The following is a 25,000-nucleotide window of genomic DNA, read 5'->3' as shown; positions in this document are numbered from 1 at the left end:
CCTTTCTCTCTCTCTCTCTCTCCTTTCTTTCTCTCTCCCTCTGTCTCCTTTTTCTCCTTTCTCTCTCTCCTTTCTCCCCCTCTCTCTCTCCTTTCTCTCCTCTCTCTCTCTCTCCCCCTCTCTCTCTCTCTCTCCTTTCTCTCTCTCCCCTTTATCTGTCCTCTCTCTCTCTCCTTTCTCTCTCTTTCCCTCTCTTTCCCTCTCTTTCTCTCGCTTTCTCTCTCTCTCTCTGTCCCTCTCTCTCTCTTTCTTTCTCTCGCTTTCTCTCTCTCTCCTTTCTCTCTCTTTCCCTCTCTTTCCCTCTCTCTCTCTCTCTTTCTCTCGCTTTCTCTCTCGCTCTCTCCTTTTTCTCTCTGTCCCTCTCTCAATTAATTATTCAATTAATTAATTAATTAATTAATTAATTAATTAATTAATTAATTAAAGGGCTTTATTGGCATGGGAAACATATGTTAACATTGCCAAAGCAAGTGAATTTGAAGTCCCTCTCTCTCTCTTTCTTTCTCTCGCTTTCTCTCTCTCTCCTTTCTCTCTCTTTCCCTCCCTCTCGCTCTCTCTCTCTCTCTTTCTCTCTATTTCCCTCTCTCTTTCCCTCTCTCTCTCTCTGTCTCTCTCTTTCTCTCTCTAACTAAGACCTATAAAACACACACAGACATATTCTGTATGTAGATTATAATCAGAGTTTTCTTTGTACATGATAACTAATAGACTCAGAGGTTTATTTCGTCTCGGTCAGCTGTATTTGATTATATCATATTTAATAGTTCATTTTCTTACTGTTGGTGTGATTTTCCCAATTGGGAGTCCCAAATAGCACCCTATTCCCTACATGGTGTACTACTATGGGCCCTGGTCAAATATAGTGCACTATACAGGGAATAGGGTGCCATTTGGAACACTTCTACAGTGGGTAACATAGGTATTCACACTGCTTGGATGTCTTCACATTTTATTGTGTAACATAGCTGGATTTGTTTTGTCAGTGATCCTTACAAAATACTCTGTATTGTCAAAGTTGAAGAAAAATTATTGATTTTTTAAAAGAAATTAATTAAAGAATTAACACAAATATATTTGAATTAAATCAGTATTCACCCCCTGTATAAGGGCACAAGGCGAGATCCAAATGCAGACACAGGAGGCGGATGGTTGAGCTCCGATATTTATTATAGCAAAAGGCAGTTCGGGGACAGGCGAGAGTTCATAAACCAGGTCAGAGTCCAAACAGTACCAGGCGATAGGCAGGCTCGAGGTCAGGGCAGGCAGAGTGGTTCATTCAGGCGGTCTCAGAGTCAGGACAGGCAAGGGTCAAAACCCAGGAGGGCAAGTAAAGAGAGACTGGGAAAAGCAGGAGCTGAGACACAAAAACGCTGGTTGACTTGACAAACAAGACTAACTGTCACAGAGAGACAGGAAACACAGGGATAAATACACCGGGGAAAATAAGAGACACCTGGAGGGGGGTGGAGACCAGCAGAGTGACAGGTGAAACACATCAGGGCGTGACTGAGTTAGGAACAAACAACCACTTAGCCGGGCACCTTCAGGTTCAGGTTGAAACCAAGGTTTCAATACCCCAACCCGCTGAAGCCGCAAGGCAGGAGAATGGTTTCGGAGACTGAGGGTTTGACAGAGGAACTGTAGAGGCAGGAGGTAGGGAGAATGGTTTCGAAACTGAGGGTTTGACAGGAACTGTAGAGGCAGGAGGTAGGGAGAATGGTTTCGGAGACTGAGGGTTTGACAGAGGAACTGTAGAGGCAGGAGGTAGGGAGAATGGTTTCGAAACTGAGGGTTTGACAGAGGAACTGTAGAGGCAGGAGGTAGGGAGAATGGTTTCGAAACTGAGGGTTTGACAGAGAAGAGGCAGGAGGTAGGGAGAATGGTTTCGGAGATTGAGGGTGTGACAGAGGAGAGGCAGGAGGTAGGGAGAATGGTTTCGGAGACTGAGGGTTTGACAGAGGAACTGTAGAGGCAGGAGGTAGGGAGAATGGTTTCGGAGACTGAGGGTTTGACAGAGGAACTGTAGAGGCAGGAGGTAGGGAGAATGGTTTCGGAGACTGAGGGTTTGACAGAGGAACTGTAGAGGCAGGAGGTAGGGAGAATGGTTTCGGAGACTGAGGGTTTGACAGAGGAACTGTAGAGGCAGGAGGTAGGGAGAATGGTTTCGAAACTGAGGGTTTGACAGAGGAACTGTAGAGGCAGGAGGTAGGGAGAATGGTTTCGAAACTGAGGGTTTGACAGAGAAGAGGCAGGAGGTAGGGAGAATGGTTTCGGAGATTGAGGGTGTGACAGAGGAGAGGCAGGAGGTAGGGAGAATGGTTTCGGAGACTGAGGGTTTGACAGAGGAACTGTAGAGGCAGGAGGTAGGGAGAATGGTTTCGGAGACTGAGGGTTTGACAGAGGAACTGTAGAGGCAGGAGGTAGGGAGAATGGTTTCGGAGACTGAGGGTTTGACAGAGGAACTGTAGAGGCAGGAGGTAGGGAGAATGGTTTCGGAGACTGAGGGTTTGACAGAGGAACTGTAGAGGCAGGAGGTAGGGAGAATGGTTTCGAAACTGAGGGTTTGACAGGAACTGTAGAGGCAGGAGGTAGGGAGAATGGTTTCGGAGACAGAGTTTGACAGAGGAGAGGCAGGAGGTAGGGAGAATGGTTTCGGAGACTGAGGGTATGACAGAGGAACTGTATAGGCAGGAGGTATGGAGAATGGTTTCGGAGACTGAGAGTTTGACAGAGGAGAGGCAGGAGGTAGGGAGAATGGTTTCGGAGACTGAGGGTTTGACAGAGAAGAGGCAGGAGGTAGGGAGAATGGTTTCGGAGACTGAGGGTGTGACAGAGGAGAGGCAGGAGGTAGGGAGAATGGTTTCGGAGACTGAGGGTATGACAGAGGAACTGTATAGGCAGGAGGTATGGAGAATGGTTTCGGAGACTGAGAGTTTGACAGAGGAGAGGCAGGAGGTAGGGAGAATGGTTTCGGAGACTGAGGGTTTGACAGAGAAGAGGCAGGAGGTAGGGAGAATGGTTTCGGAGACTGAGGGTGTGACAGAGGAGAGGCAGGAGGTAGGGAGAATGGTTTCGGAGACTGAGGGTTTGACAGAGGAGAGGCAGGAGGTAGGGAGAATGGTTTCGGAGACTGAGGGTGTGACAGACGAGAGGCAGGAGAGGGCGTCAGGCTTCACATTTTCGGACCCTGGGCGGTAGGAAACGGTGAAATTGAATCTGGTAAATAACAAAGCCCACCGGGCCTGCCTGGAGTTAAGGCACTTGGCTGAACGGAGATATTCCAAATTTTTATGGTCGGTCCAAACCAGGAATGGCTGTTCTCGTCCTTCCAGCCAGTGCCTCCACTCTTCCAACGCCATCTTGACCGCCAGGAGTTCTCGGTTGCCATAGTTCCTCTCTGCAGGATTGAGACGATAGACAGGAAGGCACAGGGATCAAGCTTCTGTTCCTCGTCAGATCGCTGAGACAGGATAGCCCCCCCCCAACTCCAACATCATAAGCATCAAACCTCAACCACAAAATGTCGGGACGCGTCCTCGGGGGTGCTGTTATGAACCGATTCAGGTCCACAAAGGTTTTGTCGACCACAAGGACTTGTCTGACATGGAGAACGTGTTCTTGGGTAGAACGAGGGGGGGGACAGGATGTCGTTAAGGTAGACGAACACAAAAGGGTTTAGCATGTCCCAGAGCACATCGTTTACCATGGCGGCGTTGGTGAGTCCAAGCGGCATGACCTGGTACTGGGAAGACAGGCTTTTACCCAGTGATGTGTTTTGGATTTGCCCCAAACATAAGGCTTTTGCATTTAGGCCAAAATGATGTGGATTCCTTTATGCATCGACTATAGTTTAGTTATCAAATGTTTATTCATTTGTAAAAATGTATAGAATCTTATTTTCTCTTTGGCATTGTGGAGTATTTTATTGAGTGTTTTGTGGAGTATTTTATTGAGTGTTTTGTGGAGTGTTTTATTGAGTGTTTTGTGGAGTGTTTTGTGGAGTGTTTTGTGGAGTGTTTTGTGGAGTGTTTTGTGGAGTGTTTTGTGGAGTGTTTTGTGGAGTGTTTTATTGAGTGTTTTGTGGAGTGTTTTGTGGAGTGTTTTGTGGAGTATTTTATTGAGTGTTTTGTGTAGTGTTTTGTGGAGTGTTTTGTGGAGTGTTTTGTGGAGTGTTTTGTGGAGTATTTTATTCAGTGTTTTGTGAAGTGTTTTGTGGAGTATTTTATTGAGTGTTTTGTGGAGTGTTTTGTGGAGTGTTTTGTGGAGTGTTTTGTGGAGTGTTTTGTGGAGTGTTTTGTGGAGTGTTTTGTGGAGTGTTTTATTGAGTGTTTTGTGGAGTGTTTTGTGGAGTGTTTTGTGGAGTATTTTATTGAGTGTTTTGTGGAGTGTTTTGTGAAGTGTTTTGTGGAGTATTTTATTGAGTGTTTTGTGTAGTGTTTTGTGGAGTGTTTTGTGGAGTGTTTTGTGGAGTGTTTTGTGGAGTATTTTATTCAGTGTTTTGTGAAGTGTTTTGTGGAGTATTTTATTGAGTGTTTTGTGGAGTGTTTTGTGGAGTGTTTTGTGGAGTATTTTATTGAGTGTTTTGTGAAGTGTTTTGTGGAGTGTTTTGTGGAGTGTTTTGTGGAGTGTTTTGTGGAGTGTTTTGTGGAGTATTTTGTGGAGTATTTTATTGAGTGTTTTGTGAAGTGTTTTGTGGAGTGTTTTGTGGAGTATTTTATTGAGTGTTTTGTGAAGTGTTTTGTGGAGTGTTTTGTGGAGTGTTTTGTGGAGTGTTTTGTGGAGTATTTTATTGAGTGTTTTGTGAAGTGTTTTGTGGAGTGTTTTGTGGAGTGTTTTGTGGAGTGTTTTGTGGAGTGTTTTGTGGAGTGTTTTGTGGAGTGTTTTGTGGAGATCAATTACAAAAAACATCACAATTCAAATCTATTTCAATACCACTTTGTAAGAGGTGTATATGACTGTGTTGGTATCTGTGTGTTTTTAGGGGACTATCCCCCACCTCCTCCTCCTGCTGAAGACGGAGGCCTCTCGTCCTCCATCTCTTTCCCACCACCTCCACCCATGGACAGAGAATATCAGGTATGATCCTTTTTATGAAATATATTTATACAGGTAAGTCTAGTAACCTGAAACAGCCAGGTACATTAACAGGTACATTAACTCTGTACTGAACAACCAGGTACATTAACTCTGTACTACACTCTCCCTCCTATAGCCCCTCTCTCGAGCTGGTCCCCTCGTACTTCACATCTCATGTCCCCATGCATGTTACCCTTCTTCAGGGCCTGATGTTACCCTTCTTCAGGGCCTGCCGTTAACCATTCTTCAGGGCCTGCCGTTAACCATTCTTCAGGGCCTGCTGTTACCCTTCTTTAGGGCCTGATGTTACCCTTCTTCAGGGCCTGATGTTACCCTTCTTCAGGGCCTGATGTTACCCTTCTTCAGGGCCTGACGTTACCATTCTTCAGGGCCTGATGTTACCCTTCTTCAGGGCCTGCCGTTAACCCTTCTTCAGGGCCTGCTGTTACCCTTCTTTAGGGCCTGATGTTACCCTTCTTCAGGGCCTGATGTTACCCTTCTTCAGGGCCTGATGTTACCCTTCTTCAGGGCCTGATGTTACCCTTCTTCAGGGCCTGATGTTACCCTTCTTTAGGGCCTGATGTTACCCTTCTTCAGGGCCTGATGTTACCCTTCTTTAGGGCCTGATGTTACCCTTCTTCAGGGCATGATGTTACCCTTCTTCAGGGCCTGATGTTACCCTTCTTCAGGGCCTGATGTTACCCTTATTCAGGGCCTGATGTTACCCTTCTTCAGGGCCTGATGTTACCCTTCTTCAGGGCCTGATGTTACCCTTCTTCAGGGCCTGATGTTACCCTTCTTCAGGGCCTGATGTTACCCTACTTCAGAGCCTGCTGCTCCCCTCGGACTGTTTGCCTTACTGACTGTGTCAACCGTCATGTCTCATGTCCACTGGTATTATTTTACCCCAGGCATGTTACCCTGCTTCAGGGCCTGCTGCTCCCCTCTGACTGGCTGACTGACTGAGTGTGTTCCAAATTGCACCCTACTCCCTACTATAGTGAACTACTTTTGATCAGGGCCCCTATGGCTAAATAGTCAATAGAGAGTGCCATTTGGCGTGCATCCTTACACAGGGCTTGACCCCCTGAGGGGAAATCCTCGTAGCGTTTCACACACCTTTGATAATCAGGTACTCGGAGTGAGTTCTTTTATTAGCCTGTCTAGTTGTATCTGTTTCATAGATCCTCTGACTGACAGTCAGCCAGCCAGTCAGCCAGTCAGCCAGTCAGCCAGTCAGTCAGTCAGTCAGTCAGTCAGTCAGCCAGTCAGCCAGTCAGCCAGCCAGTCAGTCAGCCAGTCAGTCAGTCTGTCAGCCAGCCAGCCAGTCAGTCAGTCAGTCAGTCAGTCAGTCAGTACTCCTTGCTACGCCAACAGTATATCACAGTCCGATTTATAGACTATATAGACAAAAGTATGTGGACAACAATTTCAAAGATTTTACTGAGTTAATGTTAACGTTAAGGATTTCAGTCCATTGAAATGTATTAATCAGGCCCTAATCTATGGATTTCACATGGCTGGGAATGAAGATACACTATATATACAAAAGTATGTGGACACCGCTTCAAATTAGTGGATTCGGGCTATTTCATCCACACCCGTTGCTGACAGGTGTATAAAATCGAGCACACCGCCATGCAATCTCCATAGACAAACATTGGCAGTATAATGTCCTTACTGAAGAGCTCAGTGACTTTCACCGTAGCAACGTCATAGGATGCCACTTTTCCAACAAGTCAGTTCGTCAAATTTCTGCCCTGCAAGAGCTGCCCCGGTCAACTGTAAGTGCTGCTATTGTGAAGTGGAAACGTCTAGGAGCAACAACGGCTCATCCCTGAAGTGGTAGGCCACACCATCCCATAGAACGGCACCGCTGAGTGCTGAAGCGCGTAGCGCTTAAAAATCGACTGTCCTCATTTGCATCATTCACTATCGAGTTCCAAACTGCCTCTGGAAGCAACGTCAGCACAAGAACTGTTCGTCGGGAGCTTCATGAAATGGGTTTCCATACACAAGCCTAAGATCACCATGCGCAATGCCAAGTGTTGGCTGGAGTGGTGTAAAGCTTTCCGCTCGCCGCCATTGGACTCTGGGGCAGGGGAAACGCATTCTCTGGAGTCACGCTTCACTCTCTGGCAGTCCGACGGACGAATCTGGGTTTGGCGGATGCCAGCAGAGCACTACCTGCCCCAATGCATAGTGTAAAGTTTGGTGGAGGAGGAATAATGGTCTGGGGCTGATTTTCATGGTTAGGGCCAGGCCCCTTAGTTCCAGTGAAGCGATATTTCAACTCTACAGTGACAATGACATTCCAGACGACTTTGTGTCAACAGTTTGAGGATGGCCCTTTCCTGTTTCAGCCCCCGTGCACAAAGCGAGGTCCATACAGAAATGGTTTGTCGAGATCAGGGTGGAAGAACTTGACTGGTCTGCACAGAGCCCTGACCTCAACCCCATCAAACTGTCACACCCTGATCTGTTTCACCTGTCTTTGTGATTGTCTCCACCCCCCTCCAGGTGTGGAGGTTGTTATAGCAGCATTGATGGGTAATTGAATTAATGGGTGTTGAATTGATGGGTATTGAATGACTTGGTATTGAATGACTTGGTATTGAATGATGGGTATTGAATGGCTTGGTATTGAATGACTTGGTATTGAATGATGGGTATTGAATGGCTTGGTATTGAATGACTTGGTATTGAATGACTTGGTATTGAATGATGGGTATTGAATGACTTGGTATTGAATGATGGGTATTGAATGGCTTGGTATTGAGTGATGGGTATTGAATGGCTTGGTATTGAATGACTTGGTATTGAATGGCTTGGTATTGAATGACTTGGTATTGAATGACTTGGTATTGAATGACTTGGTGTTGAATGATGGGTATTGAATGATGGGTATTGAATGGCTTGGTATTGAATAGCTTGGTATTGAGTGATGGGTATTGAATGGCTTGGTATTGAATGGCTTGGTATTGAGTGATGGGTATTGAATGGCTTGGTATTGAATGATGGGTATTGAATGGCTTGGTATTGAGTGATGGGTATTGAATGGCTTGGTATTGAATGACTTGGTATTGAATGGCTTGGTATTGAATGACTTGGTATTGAATGACTTGGTATTGAATGATGGGTATTGAATGGCTTGGTATTGAATTACTTGGTATTGAATGACTTGGTATTGAATGATGGGTATTGAATGACTTGGTATTGAATGATGGGTATTGAATGATGGGTATTGAATGATGGGTATTGAATGGCTTGGTATTGAATGTCTAGATATTGAATTGATGGGTATTGAATTGGTGGGTATTGAATGACTTGGTATTGAATGGCTTGGTATTGAATGACTTGGTATTGAATGATGGGTATTGAATGGCTTGGTATTGAATGACTTGGTATTGAATGACTTGGTATTGAATGACTTGGTGTTGAATGATGGGTATTGAATGATGGGTATTGAATGGCTTGGTATTGAATGTCTAGATATTGAATTGATGGGTATTGAATTGGTGGGTATTGAATGATGGGTATTGAATGACTTGGTATTGAATGGCTTGGTATTGAATGACTTGGTATTGAATGATGGGTATTGAATGACTTGGTATTGAATGATGGGTATTGAATGATGGGTATTGAGTGATGGGTATTGAATGATGGGTATTGAATGGCTTGGTATTGAATGATGGGTATTGAATGGCTTGGTATTGAATTACTTGGTATTGAATGACTTGGTATTGAATGATGGGTATTGAATGACTTGGTATTGAATGATGGGTATTGAATGACTTGGTATTGAATGACTTGGTATTGAATGATGGGTATTGAATGACTTGGTATTGAATGGCTTGGTATTGAATGGCTTGGTATTGAATGTCTAGATATTGAATTGATGGGTATTGAATTGGTGGGTATTGAATGACTTGGTATTGAATGATGGGTATTGAATGACTTGGTATTGAATGGCTTGGTATTGAATGACTTGGTATTGAATGACTTGGTATTGAATGATGGGTATTGAATGGCTTGGTATTGAATGGCTTGGTATTGAATGATGGGTATTGAGTGATGGGTATTGAATGGCTTGGTATTGAATGGCTTGGTATTGAATGATGGGTATTGAGTGATGGGTATTGAATGATGGGTATTGAATGGCTTGGTATTGAATGACTTGGTATTGAATGACTTGTTATTGAATGATGGGTATTGAGTGATGGGTATTGAATGACTTGGTATTGAATGATGGGTATTGAATGACTTGGTATTGAATGATGGGTATTGAATGGCTTGGTATTGAATGACTTGGTATTGAATGATGGGTATTGAATGATGGGTATTGAATGATGGGTATTGAATGGCTTGGTATTGAATGATGGGTATTGAGTGATGGGTATTGAATGATGGGTATTGAATGGCTTGGTATTGAATTATGGGTATTGAATGGCTTGGTATTGAATGACTTGGTATTGAATGACTTGGTATTGAATGATGGCTATTGAATGATGGGTATTGAATGACTTGGTATTGAATGACTTGGTATTGAATGATGGGTATTGAATGACTTGGTATTGAATGATGGGTATTGAATGACTTGGTATTGAATGACTTGGTATTGAATGGCTTGGTATTGAATGGCTTGGTATTGAATGTCTAGATATTGAATTGATGGGTATTGAATTGGTGGGTATTGAATGATGGGTATTGAATGACTTGGTATTGATTGGCTTGGTATTGAATGACTTGGTATTGAATGACTTGGTATTGAATTGATGGGTATTGAATTGGTGGGTATTGAGTGATGGGTATTGAATGACTTGGTATTGAATGGCTTGGTATTGAATGACTTGATATTGAATGACTTGGTATTGAATGACTTGGTATTGAATGACTTGGTGTTGAATGATGGGTATTGAATGATGGGTATTGAATGGCTTGGTATTGAATGTCTAGATATTGAATTGATGGGTATTGAATTGGTGGGTATTGAATGATGGGTATTGAATGACTTGGTATTGAATGGCTTGGTATTGAATGACTTGGTATTGAATGATGGGTATTGAATGACTTGGTATTGAATGATGGGTATTGAATGATGGGTATTGAATGACTTGGTATTGAATGACTTGGTATTGAGTGATGGGTATTGAATGACTTGGTATTGAGTGATGGGTATTGAATGATGGGTATTGAATGGCTTGGTATTGAATGACTTGGTATTGAATGATGGGTATTGAATGATGGGTATTGAATGACTTGGTATTGAATGGCTTGGTATTGAATTGGTGGGTATTGAATGATGGGTATTGAATGACTTGGTATTGATTGGCTTGGTATTGAATTACTTGGTATTGAATGACTTGGTATTGAATTGATGGGTATTGAATTGGTGGGTATTGAGTGATGGGTATTGAATGACTTGGTATTGAATGGCTTGGTATTGAATGACTTGATATTGAATGACTTGGTATTGAATGACTTGGTATTGAATGACTTGGTGTTTAATGATGGGTATTGAATGATGGGTATTGAATGGCTTGGTATTGAATGTCTAGATATTGAATTGATGGGTATTGAATTGGTGGGTATTGAATGATGGGTATTGAATGACTTGGTATTGAATGGCTTGGTATTGAATGACTTGGTATTGAATGATGGGTATTGAATGACTTGGTATTGAATGATGGGTATTGAATGATGGGTATTGAATGACTTGGTATTGAATGACTTGGTATTGAGTGATGGGTATTGAATGACTTGGTATTGAGTGATGGGTATTGAATGATGGGTATTGAATGGCTTGGTATTGAATGACTTGGTATTGAATGATGGGTATTGAATGATGGGTATTGAATGACTTGGTATTGAATGGCTTGGTATTGAATGGCTTGGTATTGAATGGCTTGGTATTGAATGATGGGTATTGAGTGATGGGTATTGAATGATGGGTATTGAATGGCTTGGTATTGAATGACTTGGTATTGAATGGCTTGGTATTGAATGGCTTGGTATTGAATGGCTTGGTATTGAATGACTTGGTATTGAATGATGGGTATTGAGTGATGGGTATTGAATGACTTGGTATTGAATGATGGGTATTGAATGACTTGGTATTGAATGATGGGTATTGAATGGCTTGGTATTGAATGACTTGGTATTGAATGATGGGTATTGAATGATGGGTATTGAATGGCTTGGTATTGAATGGCTTGGTATTGAATGGCTTGGTATTGAATGGCTTGGTATTGAGTGATGGGTATTGAATGGCTTGGTATTGAATGATGGGTATTGAGTGATGGGTATTGAATGACTTGGTATTGAATGATGGGTATTGAATGATGGGTATTGAATGACTTGGTATTGAATGATTTGGTATTGAATGACTTGGTATTGAATGGCTTGGTATTGAATGACTTGGTATTGAATGATGGGTATTGAATGACTTGCTATTGAATGGTGGGTATTGAATGGCTTGGTATTGAATGATGGGTATTGAATGATGGGTATTGAATGACTTGGTATTGAATTACTTGGTATTGAATGATGGGTATTGAATGACTTGGTATTGAATGATGGGTATTGAATGACTTGGTATTGAATGATGAGTATTGCATGATGGGTTTTCAATGACTCGGTATTGAATGATGGGTATTGAATGACTTGGTATTGAATGGCTTGGTATTGAATGACTTGGTATTGAATGACTTGGTATAGAATGATTGGTATTGAATGATGGGTATTGAATGGCTTGGTATTGAATGACTTGGTATTGAATGACTTGGTATTGAATGATGGGTATTGAATGACTTGGTATTGAATGACTTGGTATTGAATGACTTGGTATTGAATGATGGGTATTGAATGACTTGGTATTGAATGACTTGGTATTGAATGGCTTGGTATTGAATGACTTGGTATTGAATTGCTTGGTATTGAATGTCTAGATATTGAATTGATGGGTATTGAATTGGTGGGTATTGAATGGTGGGTATTGAATTGGTGGGTATTGGATGATAAGTGTATTTGACTATGAACATTTGAATATCTTGGCCATGTTCTGTTATAATCTCCACCCGGCACAGCCAGAAGAGGACTGGCCACCCCTCAGAGCCTGGTTCCTCTCTAGGTTTGTCCCTGGCCTTTCCAAGGAGTTTTTCCTAGCCTCCATGCTTCTACATCTGCATTACTTGCTGTTTGGGGTTTAGGCTGGGTTTCTGTTAATGTACTGTGACATATGCTGATTTAAAAAGGGCTTTATCAATACATTTGATTGATTGACTTGAGTGGGTGCTGTTTTTCTTCTGGTATGGTTATTTGATGAGAGAAAATAGGGAGCCTTCCTTTAAAACAAAGATAACTCTGAGAACACAGCAAGACAGATTTCAGGGTGAAAGGTCCACTGTATTACGAGAGTTTTCTTTCAAACAGTGATTCTTGTCTTTTTCTGCTCTGTACTCTTCACACAGCGGAGTCTGTCTTTCTACTGGCTTACAGAGGATTGTTTAAGGCCAAGGTCAACTGTACAGAGAGAGAATGAAAGACGGGCTGTGAATCCTAATATCACCCCAAACTAAACCAGGATAAAGTATGTGAGTGGGAACACAGACACCAATAGTCTTTAGACTCTGATCAATACCAGGTAGACAGCAGAGACACCACTCGTCCTTAGACTCACCGACAACGATGAGACAGCCTACAGGGAGGAGGTCAGAGAACTGGCAGTGTGGTGCCAGGCCAACAACCTCTCCCTCAATGTGAGCAAGACAAAGGAGCAGATCGTGGACTACAGGAAAAGGCGGGCCGAACAGGCCCCCATTAACATCGACAGGGCTGTAGTGGAGCGGGTCGAGAGTTTCAAGTTCCTTGGTGTCCACATCACCAACAAATCTCATGGTCCTAACACACCAAGACAGTCGTGAAGACGGCACGACAAAACCTTTTCCCCCTCAGGAGACTGAAAAGATTGGGCATGGTTCTACAGCTGCACCATCGAGAGCATCCTGACCGGTTGCATCACCGCCTGGTTTGGCAACTGCTCGGCATCTGACCGTAAGGCGCTACAGAGGGTAGTGTGTACAGCCCAGTACATCACTGGGGCCAAACTTCCTGCCATCCAGGACCTACAGTTGAAGTCAGAAGTTTACATACACTTAGGTTGGAGTCATTAAAACTCGTTTTTCAACCACTCCACACATTTCTTGTTAACAAACTATAGTTTTGGCAAGTCGGTTAGGACATCTACTATGTGTATGACACAAGTAATTTTTTCAACAATTGTTTACAGACAGATTATTTCACTTATAATTCACTGTATCACAATTCCCAGTGGGTCAGAAGTTTACATACACTAAGTTGACTGTGCCTTTAAACAGCTTGGAAAATTCCAGAAAATGATGTCATGGCTTTAGAAGCTTCTGATAGGCTAATTGACATCATTTGAGTCAGTTGGAGGTGTAGCTGTGGATGTATTTCAAGGCTAAACTTTAAACTCAGTGATTCACATAATGGGAAAATCAGTCAAAACCTCATAAAAAATATGTTAGACCTCCACAAGTCTGGTTCCTTCGGAGGAATTTCCAAACACCTGAAGGTACCACGTTCATCTGTACAACCAATAGTACGCAAATATAAACACCATGGGACCACGCAGCCGTCATACCGCTCATAAAGGAGACTCCGTTCTGTCTCCTAGAGATGAACGTACTTTGGTGCAAAAAGTGCAAATCAATCCCAGAACAACAGCAAAGGACCTTGTGAAGATGCTGGAGGAAACGGGTACAAAAGTATCTATATCCACAGTCAAATCAGTCCTATATCGACATAACCTGAAAGGCCGCTCAGCAAGGAAGAAGCCACTGCTCCAAAACCACCATAAAAAAGCCAGACTACGGTTTGCAACTGCACATGGGGACAAAGATCATACTTTTTGGAGAAATGTCCTCTTGTCTGATCAAACAAAAATAGAACTGTTTGGCCATAATGACCATCGTTATGTTTGGAGGATAAAGGGGGAGGCTTGCAAGCCTAAGAACACCATCCCAACCGTCAAGCACGGGGGTGGCAACACCATGTTGTGGGGGTGCTTTGCTGCAGGAGGGACTGGTGCACTTCACAAAATAGATGGCATCATGAGGTAGGACAATTATGTGGATATATTGAAGCAACATCTCAAGACATCAGTCAGGAAGTTAAAGCTTGGTCGCAAATGGGTCTTCCAAATGGACAGGTAAAATTGGGTGGGCTATTTACCGATAGACTATGTATAGCTGCAGCGATCGGTTAGCTGCTCAGATAGCAGATGTTTGAAGTTGGTGAGGGAGATAAAAGTCTCCAACTTCAGCGATTTTTGCAATTCGTTCCAGTCACAGGCAGCAGAGAACTGGAACGAAAGGCGGCCAAATGAGGTGTTGGCTTTAGGGATGGTCAGTGAGATACACCTGCTGGAGCGCATGCTACGGGTGGGTGTTGCCATGCTGACCAGTGAACTGAGATAAGGCGCAGCTTTACCTAGCATGGACTTGTAGATGTCCTGGAGACAGTGGGTCTGGTGACGAATATGTAGCGAGGGCCAGCCGACTAGAGCATACAGGTCGCAGTGGTGGGTGGTATAAGGTGCTTTAGTAACAAAACGGATGGCACTGTGATAAACTGCATCCAGTTTTAACTCAACTAACTCAAGCACCCCCTGACTCTGTACCGTAACACCCAGTATATAGCCTCCACATTGACTCTGTACTGGTACCCCCTGTATATAGCCTCCACATTGACTCTGTACCGGTACCCCCTGTATATAGCCTCCACATTGACTCTGTACCGTAATACCCTGTATATAGCCTCCACATTGACTCTGTACCGGTACCCCCTGTATATAGCCTCCACATTGACTCTGTACCGTAATATCCTGTATATAGCCTCCACATTGACTCTGTACCGTAATATCCTGTATATAGCCTCCACATTGACTCTGTACCGTAATATCCTGTATATAGCCTCCACATTGACTCTGTACCGGTACCCCCTGTATATAGCCTCCACATTGACTCTGTACCGTAACACCCTGTATATAGCCTCCACATTGACTCTGTACCGTAACACCCTGTATATAGTCTCCACATTGACTCTGTACCGTAATATCCTGTATATAGCCTCCACATTGACTCTGTACCAGTACCCCCTGTATATAGCCTCCACATTGACTCTGTACCGTAATATCCTGTATATAGCCTCCACATTGACTCTGTACCGTAATACCCTGTATATAGCCTCCACATTGACTCTGTACCGTAATATCCTGTATATAGCCTCCACATTGACTCTGTACCGTAATATCCTGTATATAGCCTCCACATTGACTCTGTACCGTAATACCCTGTATATAGCCTCCACATTGACTCTGTACCGTAATATCCTGTATATAGCCTCCACATTGACTCTGTACCGTAATATCCTGTATATAGCCTCCACATTGACTCTGTACCGTAATATCCTGTATATAGCCTCCACATTGACTCTGTACCGTAATATCCTGTATATAGCCTCCACATTGACTCTGTACCGTAATATCCTGTATATAGCCTCCACATTGACTCTGTACCGTAATATCCTGTATATAGCCTCCACATTGACTCTGTACCGTAATACCCTGTATATAGCCTCCACATTGACTCTGTACCGTAATATCCTGTATATAGCCTCCACATTGACTCTGTACCGTAATATCCTGTATATAGCCTCCACATTGACTCTGTACCGTAATATCCTGTATATAGCCTCCACATTGACTCTGTACCGTAACACCCTGTATATAGCCTCCACATTGACTCTGTACCGTAATACCCTGTATATAGCCTCCACATTGACTCTGTACCGTAATATCCTGTATATAGCCTCCACATTGACTCTGTACCGTAATATCCTGTATATAGCCTCCACATTGACTCTGTACCGTAATATCCTGTATATAGCCTCCACATTGACTCTGTACCGGTACCCCCTGTATATAGCCTCCACATTGACTCTGTACCGGTACCCCCTGTATATAGCCTCCACATTGACTCTGTACCGTAATATCCTGTATATAGCCTCCACATTGACTCTGTACTGGTACCCCCTGTATATAGCCTCCACATTGACTCTGTACCGTAATACCCTGTATATAGCCTCCACATTGACTCTGTACCGTAATACCCTGTATATAGCCTCCACACTGACTCTGTACCAGTACCCCCTGTATATAGCCTCCACATTGACTCTGTACCGTAATATCCTGTATATAGCCTCCACATTGACTCTGTACCGTAATATCCTGTATATAGCCTCCACATTGACTCTGTACCGGTACCCCCTGTATATAGCCTCCACATTGACTCTGTACCGGTACCCCCTGTATATAGCCTCCACATTGACTCTGTACCGTAATATCCTGTATATAGCCTCCACATTGACTCTGTACCGTAACACCCTGTATATAGCCTCCACATTGACTCTGTACTGGTACCCCCTGTATATATCCTCCACATTGACTCTGTACTGGTACCCCCTGTATATATCCTCCACATTGACTCTGTACCGTAATACCCTGTATATAGCCTCCACATTGACTCTGTACCGTAATACCCTGTATATAGCCTCCACATTGACTCTGTACTGGTACCCCCTGTATATAGCCTCCACATTGACTCTGTACCGTAATATCCTGTATATAGCCTCCACATTGACTCTGTACCGGTACCCCCCTGTATATAGCCTCCACATTGACTCTGTACCGTAATACCCTGTATATAGCCTCCACATTGACTCTGTACCGTAATATCCTGTATATAGCCTCCACATTGACTCTGTACCGTAATACCCTGTATATAGCCTCCACATTGACTCTGTACCGTAATATCCTGTATATAGCCTCCACATTGACTCTGTACCGGTACCCCCTGTATATAGCCTCCACATTGACTCTGTACCGGTACCCCCTGTATATAGCCTCCACATTGACTCTGTACCGTAATATCCTGTATATAGCCTCCACATTGACTCTGTACCGGTACCCCCTGTATATAGCCTCCACATTGACTCTGTACCGGTACCCCCTGTATATAGCCTCCACATTGACTCTGTACCGTAATATCCTGTATATAGCCTCCACATTGACTCTGTACCGTAATATCCTGTATATAGCCTCCACATTGACTCTGTACCGTAATACCCTGTATATAGCCTCCACATTGACTCTGTACCGTAATACCCTGTATATAGCCTCCACATTGACTCTGTACCGTAACACCCTGTATATAGTCTCCACATTGACTCTGTACCGTAATACCCTGTATATAGCCTCCACATTGACTCTGTACCGTAATACCCTGTATATAGCCTCCACATTGACTCTGTACCGTAATATCCTGTATATAGTCTCCACATTGACTCTGTACCGTAATACCCTGTATATAGCCTCCACATTGACTCTGTACCGTAATACCCTGTATATAGCCTCCACATTGACTCTGTACCGTAATACCCTGTATATAGCCTCCACATTGACTCTGTACCGTAATATCCTGTATATAGCCTCCACATTGACTCTGTACCGTAATATCCTGTATATAGCCTCCACATTGACTCTGTACCGTAATATCCTGTATATAGTCTCCACATTGACTCTGTACCGTAACACCCTGTATATAGCCTCCACATTGACTCTGTACCGTAACACCCTGTATATAGCCTCCACATTGACTCTGTACCGTAATATCCTGTATATAGCCTCCACATTGACTCTGTACCGTAACACCCTGTATATAGCCTCCACATTGACTCTGTACCGTAATATCCTGTATATAGCCTCCACATTGACTCTGTACCGTAATATCCTGTATATAGCCTCCACATTGACTCTGTACCGTAATATCCTGTATATAGCCTCCACATTGACTCTGTACCGTAATATCCTGTATATAGCCTCCACATTGACTCTGTACCGTAATATCCTGTATATAGTCTCCACATTGACTCTGTACCGTAACACCCTGTATATAGCCTCCACATTGACTCTGTACCGTAATATCCTGTATATAGCCTCCACATTGACTCTGTACCGTAATATCCTGTATATAGCCTCCACATTGACTCTGTACCGTAATATCCTGTATATAGCCTCCACATTGACTCTGTACCGTAATATCCTGTATATAGCCTTGTTTTGTTATTGTATTATTTGTTTTACTTTAGTTTATTTGGTAAATATTTTTCTTAACTCTTCTTGAACTGCACTTTTGGTTAAGGGTTTACAGTTTGATTTGATTTGACTCCACACCAGGTAGACAGAGGCACCAATAATCTTTAGACTCTGATCAATACCAGGTAGACAGAGGCACCAATAGTATTTTGACTCTGATCAATACCAGGTCGACAGCAAAGACACCAATAGCCCTTAAACCCAATACCAGGAAGGGAAGGGGGGGGGGCAGGCAGGCAGGGAGGGAGGGAGGGGGAGACAGGGAGGGAGGCAGGCAGGGAGGGAGGAGGAGGCATGGAGTGAGGGAGGGAGGCAGGCAGGCAGGCAGGGAGGGAGGGAGGCAGGCAGGCAGGCAGAGGGGAGGGGGGGGGGGGGGGGGCAGGGAGGAAGCAGGCCTTGAAGTATGAATAGCTCTTTATCAATTTAGGAGCAGGAATAGCATCTGAAGATAGATACATCTTAGGACCCCTGGTGTGCTGTAGGAAGGAATCACTGTCAGAGGCTCTAACTCTGTAAATGTTGAACTGCAGGGAACAATAGGATATTGGGGGGGGGGGGGGGGGCAGCACATTGTGTATTTACCTCCTATTAAACATGGGAAAATACACATATTGAAACAAGAGATTGTATCGTTCCAACTCCTTTGTGTGTGTGTCCAGATGCTAGACCTGTGCGAGATCTGTGTGTGTGTGTGTGTGACTATCATTCTAACACCGAGATATCCTATCTCTAGATGCATGGACCAGAGAAGACCCTGGAAGAGAGGCGGTCCAGTCTGGACGCTGAGATTGACTCTCTGACTTCTATCCTAGCTGACCTGGAGAGTAACTCACCTTACAAGCCCCACAATGCACAGGTAAACTACCGTACTGTCAGTTCACTACCAACACACTTCACAATACACAGGTAAACTACCATACTGTCAGTTTAATACCAACACACTCCACAATACACCAATACAAACTTTACTAGCTACTTCCACTTTCAAGACCCTCTGCAACACGGAGGTCCATCTGTATTGACTTTGGGCAGATTTGAACAGCCTGCACGGCAGCAAAACACTTGTATATGAAATTTTCCCTGAACATTTGTGGAAATCACGTTAGTTAGTACACAGATGTCGGCTCACCTCTAATCCCAGTTCTCAGGTGGTTTATTTGGGTTTGAATCCCGATCCTGCAGTATTTCTCATTTTTGGAAAGTGTTACTGGTTTCTAATAATAAGATGGCCTACATTACTACTAGATAACAGATGAATTTAAAAGCAACTTGAACTAGTCAAAGCCTTTGGGGCACTAAGATAAATTGTTTGACACACAATAAATGTAGGACATCGCGTTGTTAAAAAAACCAACCAATCGTGTTTTGGGAAAGGGACAGGAAGGGCTTGAGGGCCGCGCAACAGAAGAGAGATCACAGCTGGTTCTGATTGAATGGAAACCTTGTGTACATACGGCCGTAGTTTCCACGGTTTTCAGAGACACTGTTGCTATGGGAGCAAACCAGGGTATATTCTAGGGCAGCGGTGGGTAAATCTTTTGGTTCGAGAGCCACATCGGGATTTTGAAATTCAACGGAGGGCCGCATTTTTTTTTGGGGGGGGGGGGACGACCAATTGTTTTAAAATCAATTTGCTGGGGGCCTCCCGAGTGGGGCAGCTTTCTAAGGCACTGCATCGCAGACGCTTGAGGCGTCACTACAGACCCGGGTTCAGGCCCAGACTGTGTCACAGCTGGCCGTGATTGGGAGACCCATGAGGCGGCGCACGATTGGCCCAGCAGCTTGGCTTGGCTGGGTCATGTTTCGGGAGTTGCAGCGATGAGACAAGACTGTAACTACCAATTGGGGAGAAAAAAGGGGTAAAAAAAAAGATATATATATTTACATTTATTTTTAATTTTTTAATATCTCGCGGGCCGGATTTGCGCCCCCCCCCTTGTTCTAGGGTCTTGTAATGCCTGTCATATGTGGTCGTCTATCCTACCGTAGTTTAATGTAGTGACTGATATGTGGTTGTCTATCCTACCGTAGTTGAATGTAGTGACTGATATGTGGTTGTCTATCCTACAGTAGTTGAATGTAGTGACTAATATGTGGTTGTCTATCCTACCGTAGTTGAATGTAGTGACTGATATGTGGTTGTCTGTCCTACCGTAGTTGAATGTAGTGACTGATATGTGGTTGTCTGTCCTACAGTAGTTGAATGTAGTGACTGATATGTGGTTGTCTGTCCTACAGTAGTTGAATGTAGTGACTGATATGTGGTCGTCTATCCTACCGTAGTTTAATGTAGTGACTGATATGTGGTTGTCTATCCTACCGTAGTTGAATGTAGTGACTGATATGTGGTTGTCTGTCCTACCGTAGTTGAATGTAGTGACTGATATGTGGTTGTCTATCCTACCGTAGTTGAATGTAGTGACTGATATGTGGTTGTCTGTCCTACCGTAGTTGAATGTAGTGACTGATATGTGGTTGTCTGTCCTACAGTAGTTGAATGTAGTGACTGATATGTGGTTGTCTGTCCTACAGTAGTTTAATTGAATGCCTGTATGTTGCTCTCTCTCTGACTGGGAGGGAATAGACCCACTACTATAGGACTGGGAGGGAATAGACCCACTACTATAGAACTGGGGGGGAATAGACCCACTACTATAGGACTGGGAGGGAATAGACCCACTACTATAAGACTGGGAGGGAATAGACCCACTACTATAGAACTGGGGGGGAATAGACCCACTACTATAGGACTGGGAGGGAATAGACCCACTACTGTTGACCAGAGACCTATCAATAGATTCAAGGCATAATGTACAGACAACGATATGGTACGATGTGAGTACAGTGGAGGTAAACCTAGGCATTGAGTGACGATGAGAGAGGTATTGTCTCTAGAGACACCGCGTCTGTAATGGGTACGCGGTCAAACGACCACCTCTCGTCACTGTCAAACGCTCCCTGAAACACTTCAGCGAGCAGGCCTTTCTAATGGACCTGGCCGGGGTATCCTGGAAGGATATTGACCTCATTCCGGTCAGTCGACGATGCCTGGTTGCTCTTTTAAAAGTGATTTCCTCACCATCTTAAATAATAATAATTCCCCATTCAAAATATGTAGAACTAAGAACAGATATAGCCCTTGGTTCACCCCAGACCCTACTGCCCTTAACCAGCACAAAAACATCCTGTGGCGTTCTGCATTAGCGTTGAATAGCCCCCGCAATATGCAACTTGTAGCTAGCTCTAACTCCAAAAAGTTCTGGGACACTGTAAAGTCCATGGAGAATAAGATCACCTCCTCCCAGCTGCCCACTGCTCTGAGGCTAGGAAACACTGTAACCCCCCAAAAATCCACGATAAACGATCATTTCAAGAAGCATTTTTATACGGCTGGCCATGCTTTCCACTTGGCTACCCCTACAACAGCCCTGCACCCCGGTCAACAACCCTGCACCCCCCACAGCCCTGCACCCCGGTCAACAGCCCTGCACCCCCCACAGCCCTGCACCCCGGTCAACAGCCCTGCACCCCCCACAGCCCTGCACCCCGGTCAACAGCCCTGCACCCCGGTCAACAGCCCTGCACCCCGGTCAACAGCCCTGCACCCCGGAGGGCCTGTTGTCCGGACCTCTGACAGTCTCTATGGGGGTGCCACAGGGTTCAATTCTCGGGCCGACTCCTTTCTCTGTATACATCAATGATGTTGCTCTTGCTGCTGGTGATTTTCTGATCCACCTCTACGCAGACGACACCATTCTGTATACCTCTGGCCCTTCTTTGGTCACTGTGTTAACTAACCTCCAGATGAGCTTCAATGCCATACAACTCTCCTTCCGTGGCCTCCAACTGCTCTAAAATGCAAGTAAAACTAAATGCATGCTCTTCAACCGATCGCTGCCCACACCTGCCCGCCCGTCCAGCATCACTACTCTGGACGGCTCTGACTTAGAATACGTGGACAACAACAAATACTTAGGTGTCTGGTTAGACTGTAAACTCTCCTTCCAGACTCACATTAAGCATCTGTACACAGCCCATCTGTAAATAGCCCACCCAACAACCTCATCCCCATATTATTACTTACCTTCTTGCTCTTTTGCACCCCAGTATCTCTATTTGCACATCATCATCTGCTCCTCTATCACGCCAGTATTAATCTGCTAAATGGTAACTATTTGCTACTGTGGCCTATTTATTGCCTTGCCTCCTCACGCCATTTGCACACACTGTATATAGACTTTATACAGATGTGCGTTTGTTTATGTGTAACTCTGTGTTGTTGTTTGTGTCGAACTGCTTTGCTTTATCTTGGCCAGGTCGCAGTTGTAAATGAGAACTTGTTCTCAACTAGCCTACCTGGTTAAATAAAGGTTTCCTCAACTAGCCTACCTGGTTAAATAAAGGTGTCCTCAACTAGCCTACCTGGTTAAATAAAGGTTTCCTCAACTAGCCTACCTGGTTAAATAAAGGTGTCCTCAACTGGCCTACCTGGTTAAATAAAGGTGTTCTCAACTAGCCTACCTGGTTAAATAAAGGTGTTCTCTACTAGCCTACCTGGTTAAATAAAGGTGTTCTCTACTAGCCTACCTGGTTAAATAAAGGTGTAAATCAAAACAAATACAAAAATATTAAATAAATCTAGCTCCTCTCTAACTCTACTGTGTGTTTTTATCATCACCCTCAGCAGCAAACTGTTCCAGATTATAACCCAAACCACTCTCTCTCAATACACACACACACACACACGCACACACACGTGCACACACACGCACACACACGCACACGCACACACGCACGCACACGCACACACACACGCGCACACACACGTGCGCACACACGCACACACACGTGCACGCACACGCACGCACACGCACACACACACACACACACACACACACACACACACACACCTGTGTTCTCTCTGCAGTATGATGGAGGTGTAAACATGCTGTTTACTGACGACCTGAAAATACCTCCAGGATATAAACTACTGTAGCCATGTTTACAGTAAGGTGTCAGGATATAAACTACTGTAGCCATGTTTACAGTAAGGTGTCAGGATATAAACTACTGTAGCCATGTTTACAGTAAGGTGTCAGGATATAAACTACCGTAGCCATGTTTACAGTAAGGTGTCAGGATATAAACTACCGTAGCCATGTTTACAGTAAGGTGTCAGGATATAAACTACCGTAGCCATGTTTACAGTAAGGTGTCAGGATATAAACTACCGTAGCCATGTTTACAGTAAGGTGTCAGGATATAAACTACCGTAGCCATGTTTACAGTAAGGTGTCAGGATATAAACTACCGTAGCCATGTTTACAGTAAGGTGTCAGGATATAAACTACTGTAGCCATGTTTACAGTAAGGTGTCAGGATATAAACTACTGTAGCCATGTGTACAGTAAGGTGTCAGGATATAAACTACTGTAGCCATGTTTACAGTAAGGTGTCAGGATATAAACTACTGTAGCCATGTTTACAGTAAGGTGTCAGGATATAAACTACTGTAGCCATGTTTACAGTAAGGTGTCAGGATATAAACTACTGTAGCCATGTTTACAGTAAGGTGTCAGGATATAAACTACCGTAGCCATGTTTACAGTAAGGTGTCAGGATATAAACTACCGTAGCCATGTTTACAGTAAGGTGTCAGGATATAAACTACCGTAGCCATGTTTACAGTAAGGTGTCAGGATATAAACTACCGTAGCCATGTTTACAGTAAGGTGTCAGGATATAAACTACCGTAGCCATGTTTACAGTAAGGTGTCAGGATATAAACTACCGTAGCCATGTTTACAGTAAGGTGTCAAGATATAAACTACTGTAGCCATGTTTACAGTAAGGTGTCAGGATATAAACTACTGTAGCCATGTGTACAGTAAGGTGTCAGGATATAAACTACTGTAGCCATGTTTACAGTAAGGTGTCAGGATATAAACTACTGTAGCCATGTTTACAGTAAGGTGTCAGGATATAAACTACTGTAGCCATGTTTACAGTAAGGTGTCAGGATATAAACTACTGTAGCCATGTTTACAGTAAGGTGTCAGGATATAAACTACTGTAGCCATGTTTACAGTAAGGTGTCAGGATATAAACTACTGTAGCCATGTTTACAGTAAGGTGTCAGGATATAAACTACTGTAGCCATGTTTACAGTAAGGTGTCAGGATATAAACTACTGTAGCCATGTTTACAGTAAGGTGTCAGGATATAAACTACTGTAGCCATGTGTACAGTAAGGTGTCAGGATATAAACTACTGTAGCCATGTTTACAGTAAGGTGTCAGGATATAAACTACTGTAGCCATGTTTACAGTAAGGTGTCAGGATATAAACTACTGTAGCCATGTTTACAGTAAGGTGTCAGGATATAAACTACTGTAGCCATGTGTACAGTAAGGTGTCAGGATATAAACTACTGTAGCCATGTTTACAGTAAGGTGTCAGGATATAAACTACTGTATCCATGTTTACAGTAAGGTTTCAGGATATAAACTACTGTAGCCATGTTTACAGTAAGGTGTCAGGATATAAACTACTGTAGCCATGTTTACAGTAAGGTGTCAGGATATAAACTACTGTAGCCATGTGTACAGTAAGGTGTCAGGATATAAACTACTGTAGCCATGTTTACAGTAAGGTGTCAGGATATAAACTACTGTAGCCATGTTTACAGTA

The 25,000-nt window shown here is 43.7% G+C and overlaps 1 protein-coding gene across 9 annotated transcripts in view; it reads left to right on the top strand.

Moving 5' to 3' along the window:
• LOC110518923 (lipoma-preferred partner homolog) overlaps positions 1 to 25,000 on the top strand; it is a 475,008-nt gene that overhangs the window by 164,114 nt on the left and 285,894 nt on the right. For all 9 annotated transcript variants that reach the window (XM_090231894.1, XM_090231657.1, XM_090232022.1 and 6 more), the window contains 2 exons: positions 4,982 to 5,076; positions 19,044 to 19,166. In XM_090231894.1, coding sequence (XP_090088020.1) covers positions 5,059 to 5,076; positions 19,044 to 19,166 — 141 coding nt within the window. In that variant the 5' untranslated portion in view covers positions 4,982 to 5,058. The remainder of the gene's footprint in view (positions 1 to 4,981; positions 5,077 to 19,043; positions 19,167 to 25,000) is intronic.

Source organism: Oncorhynchus mykiss, chromosome 1 (assembly GCF_057628025.1).
Source record: "Oncorhynchus mykiss isolate SJ-2025 chromosome 1, ASM5762802v1, whole genome shotgun sequence".
Lineage (NCBI taxonomy): Eukaryota > Metazoa > Chordata > Actinopteri > Salmoniformes > Salmonidae > Oncorhynchus > Oncorhynchus mykiss.
This window is presented reverse-complemented; position numbering and strand designations above follow the sequence as displayed.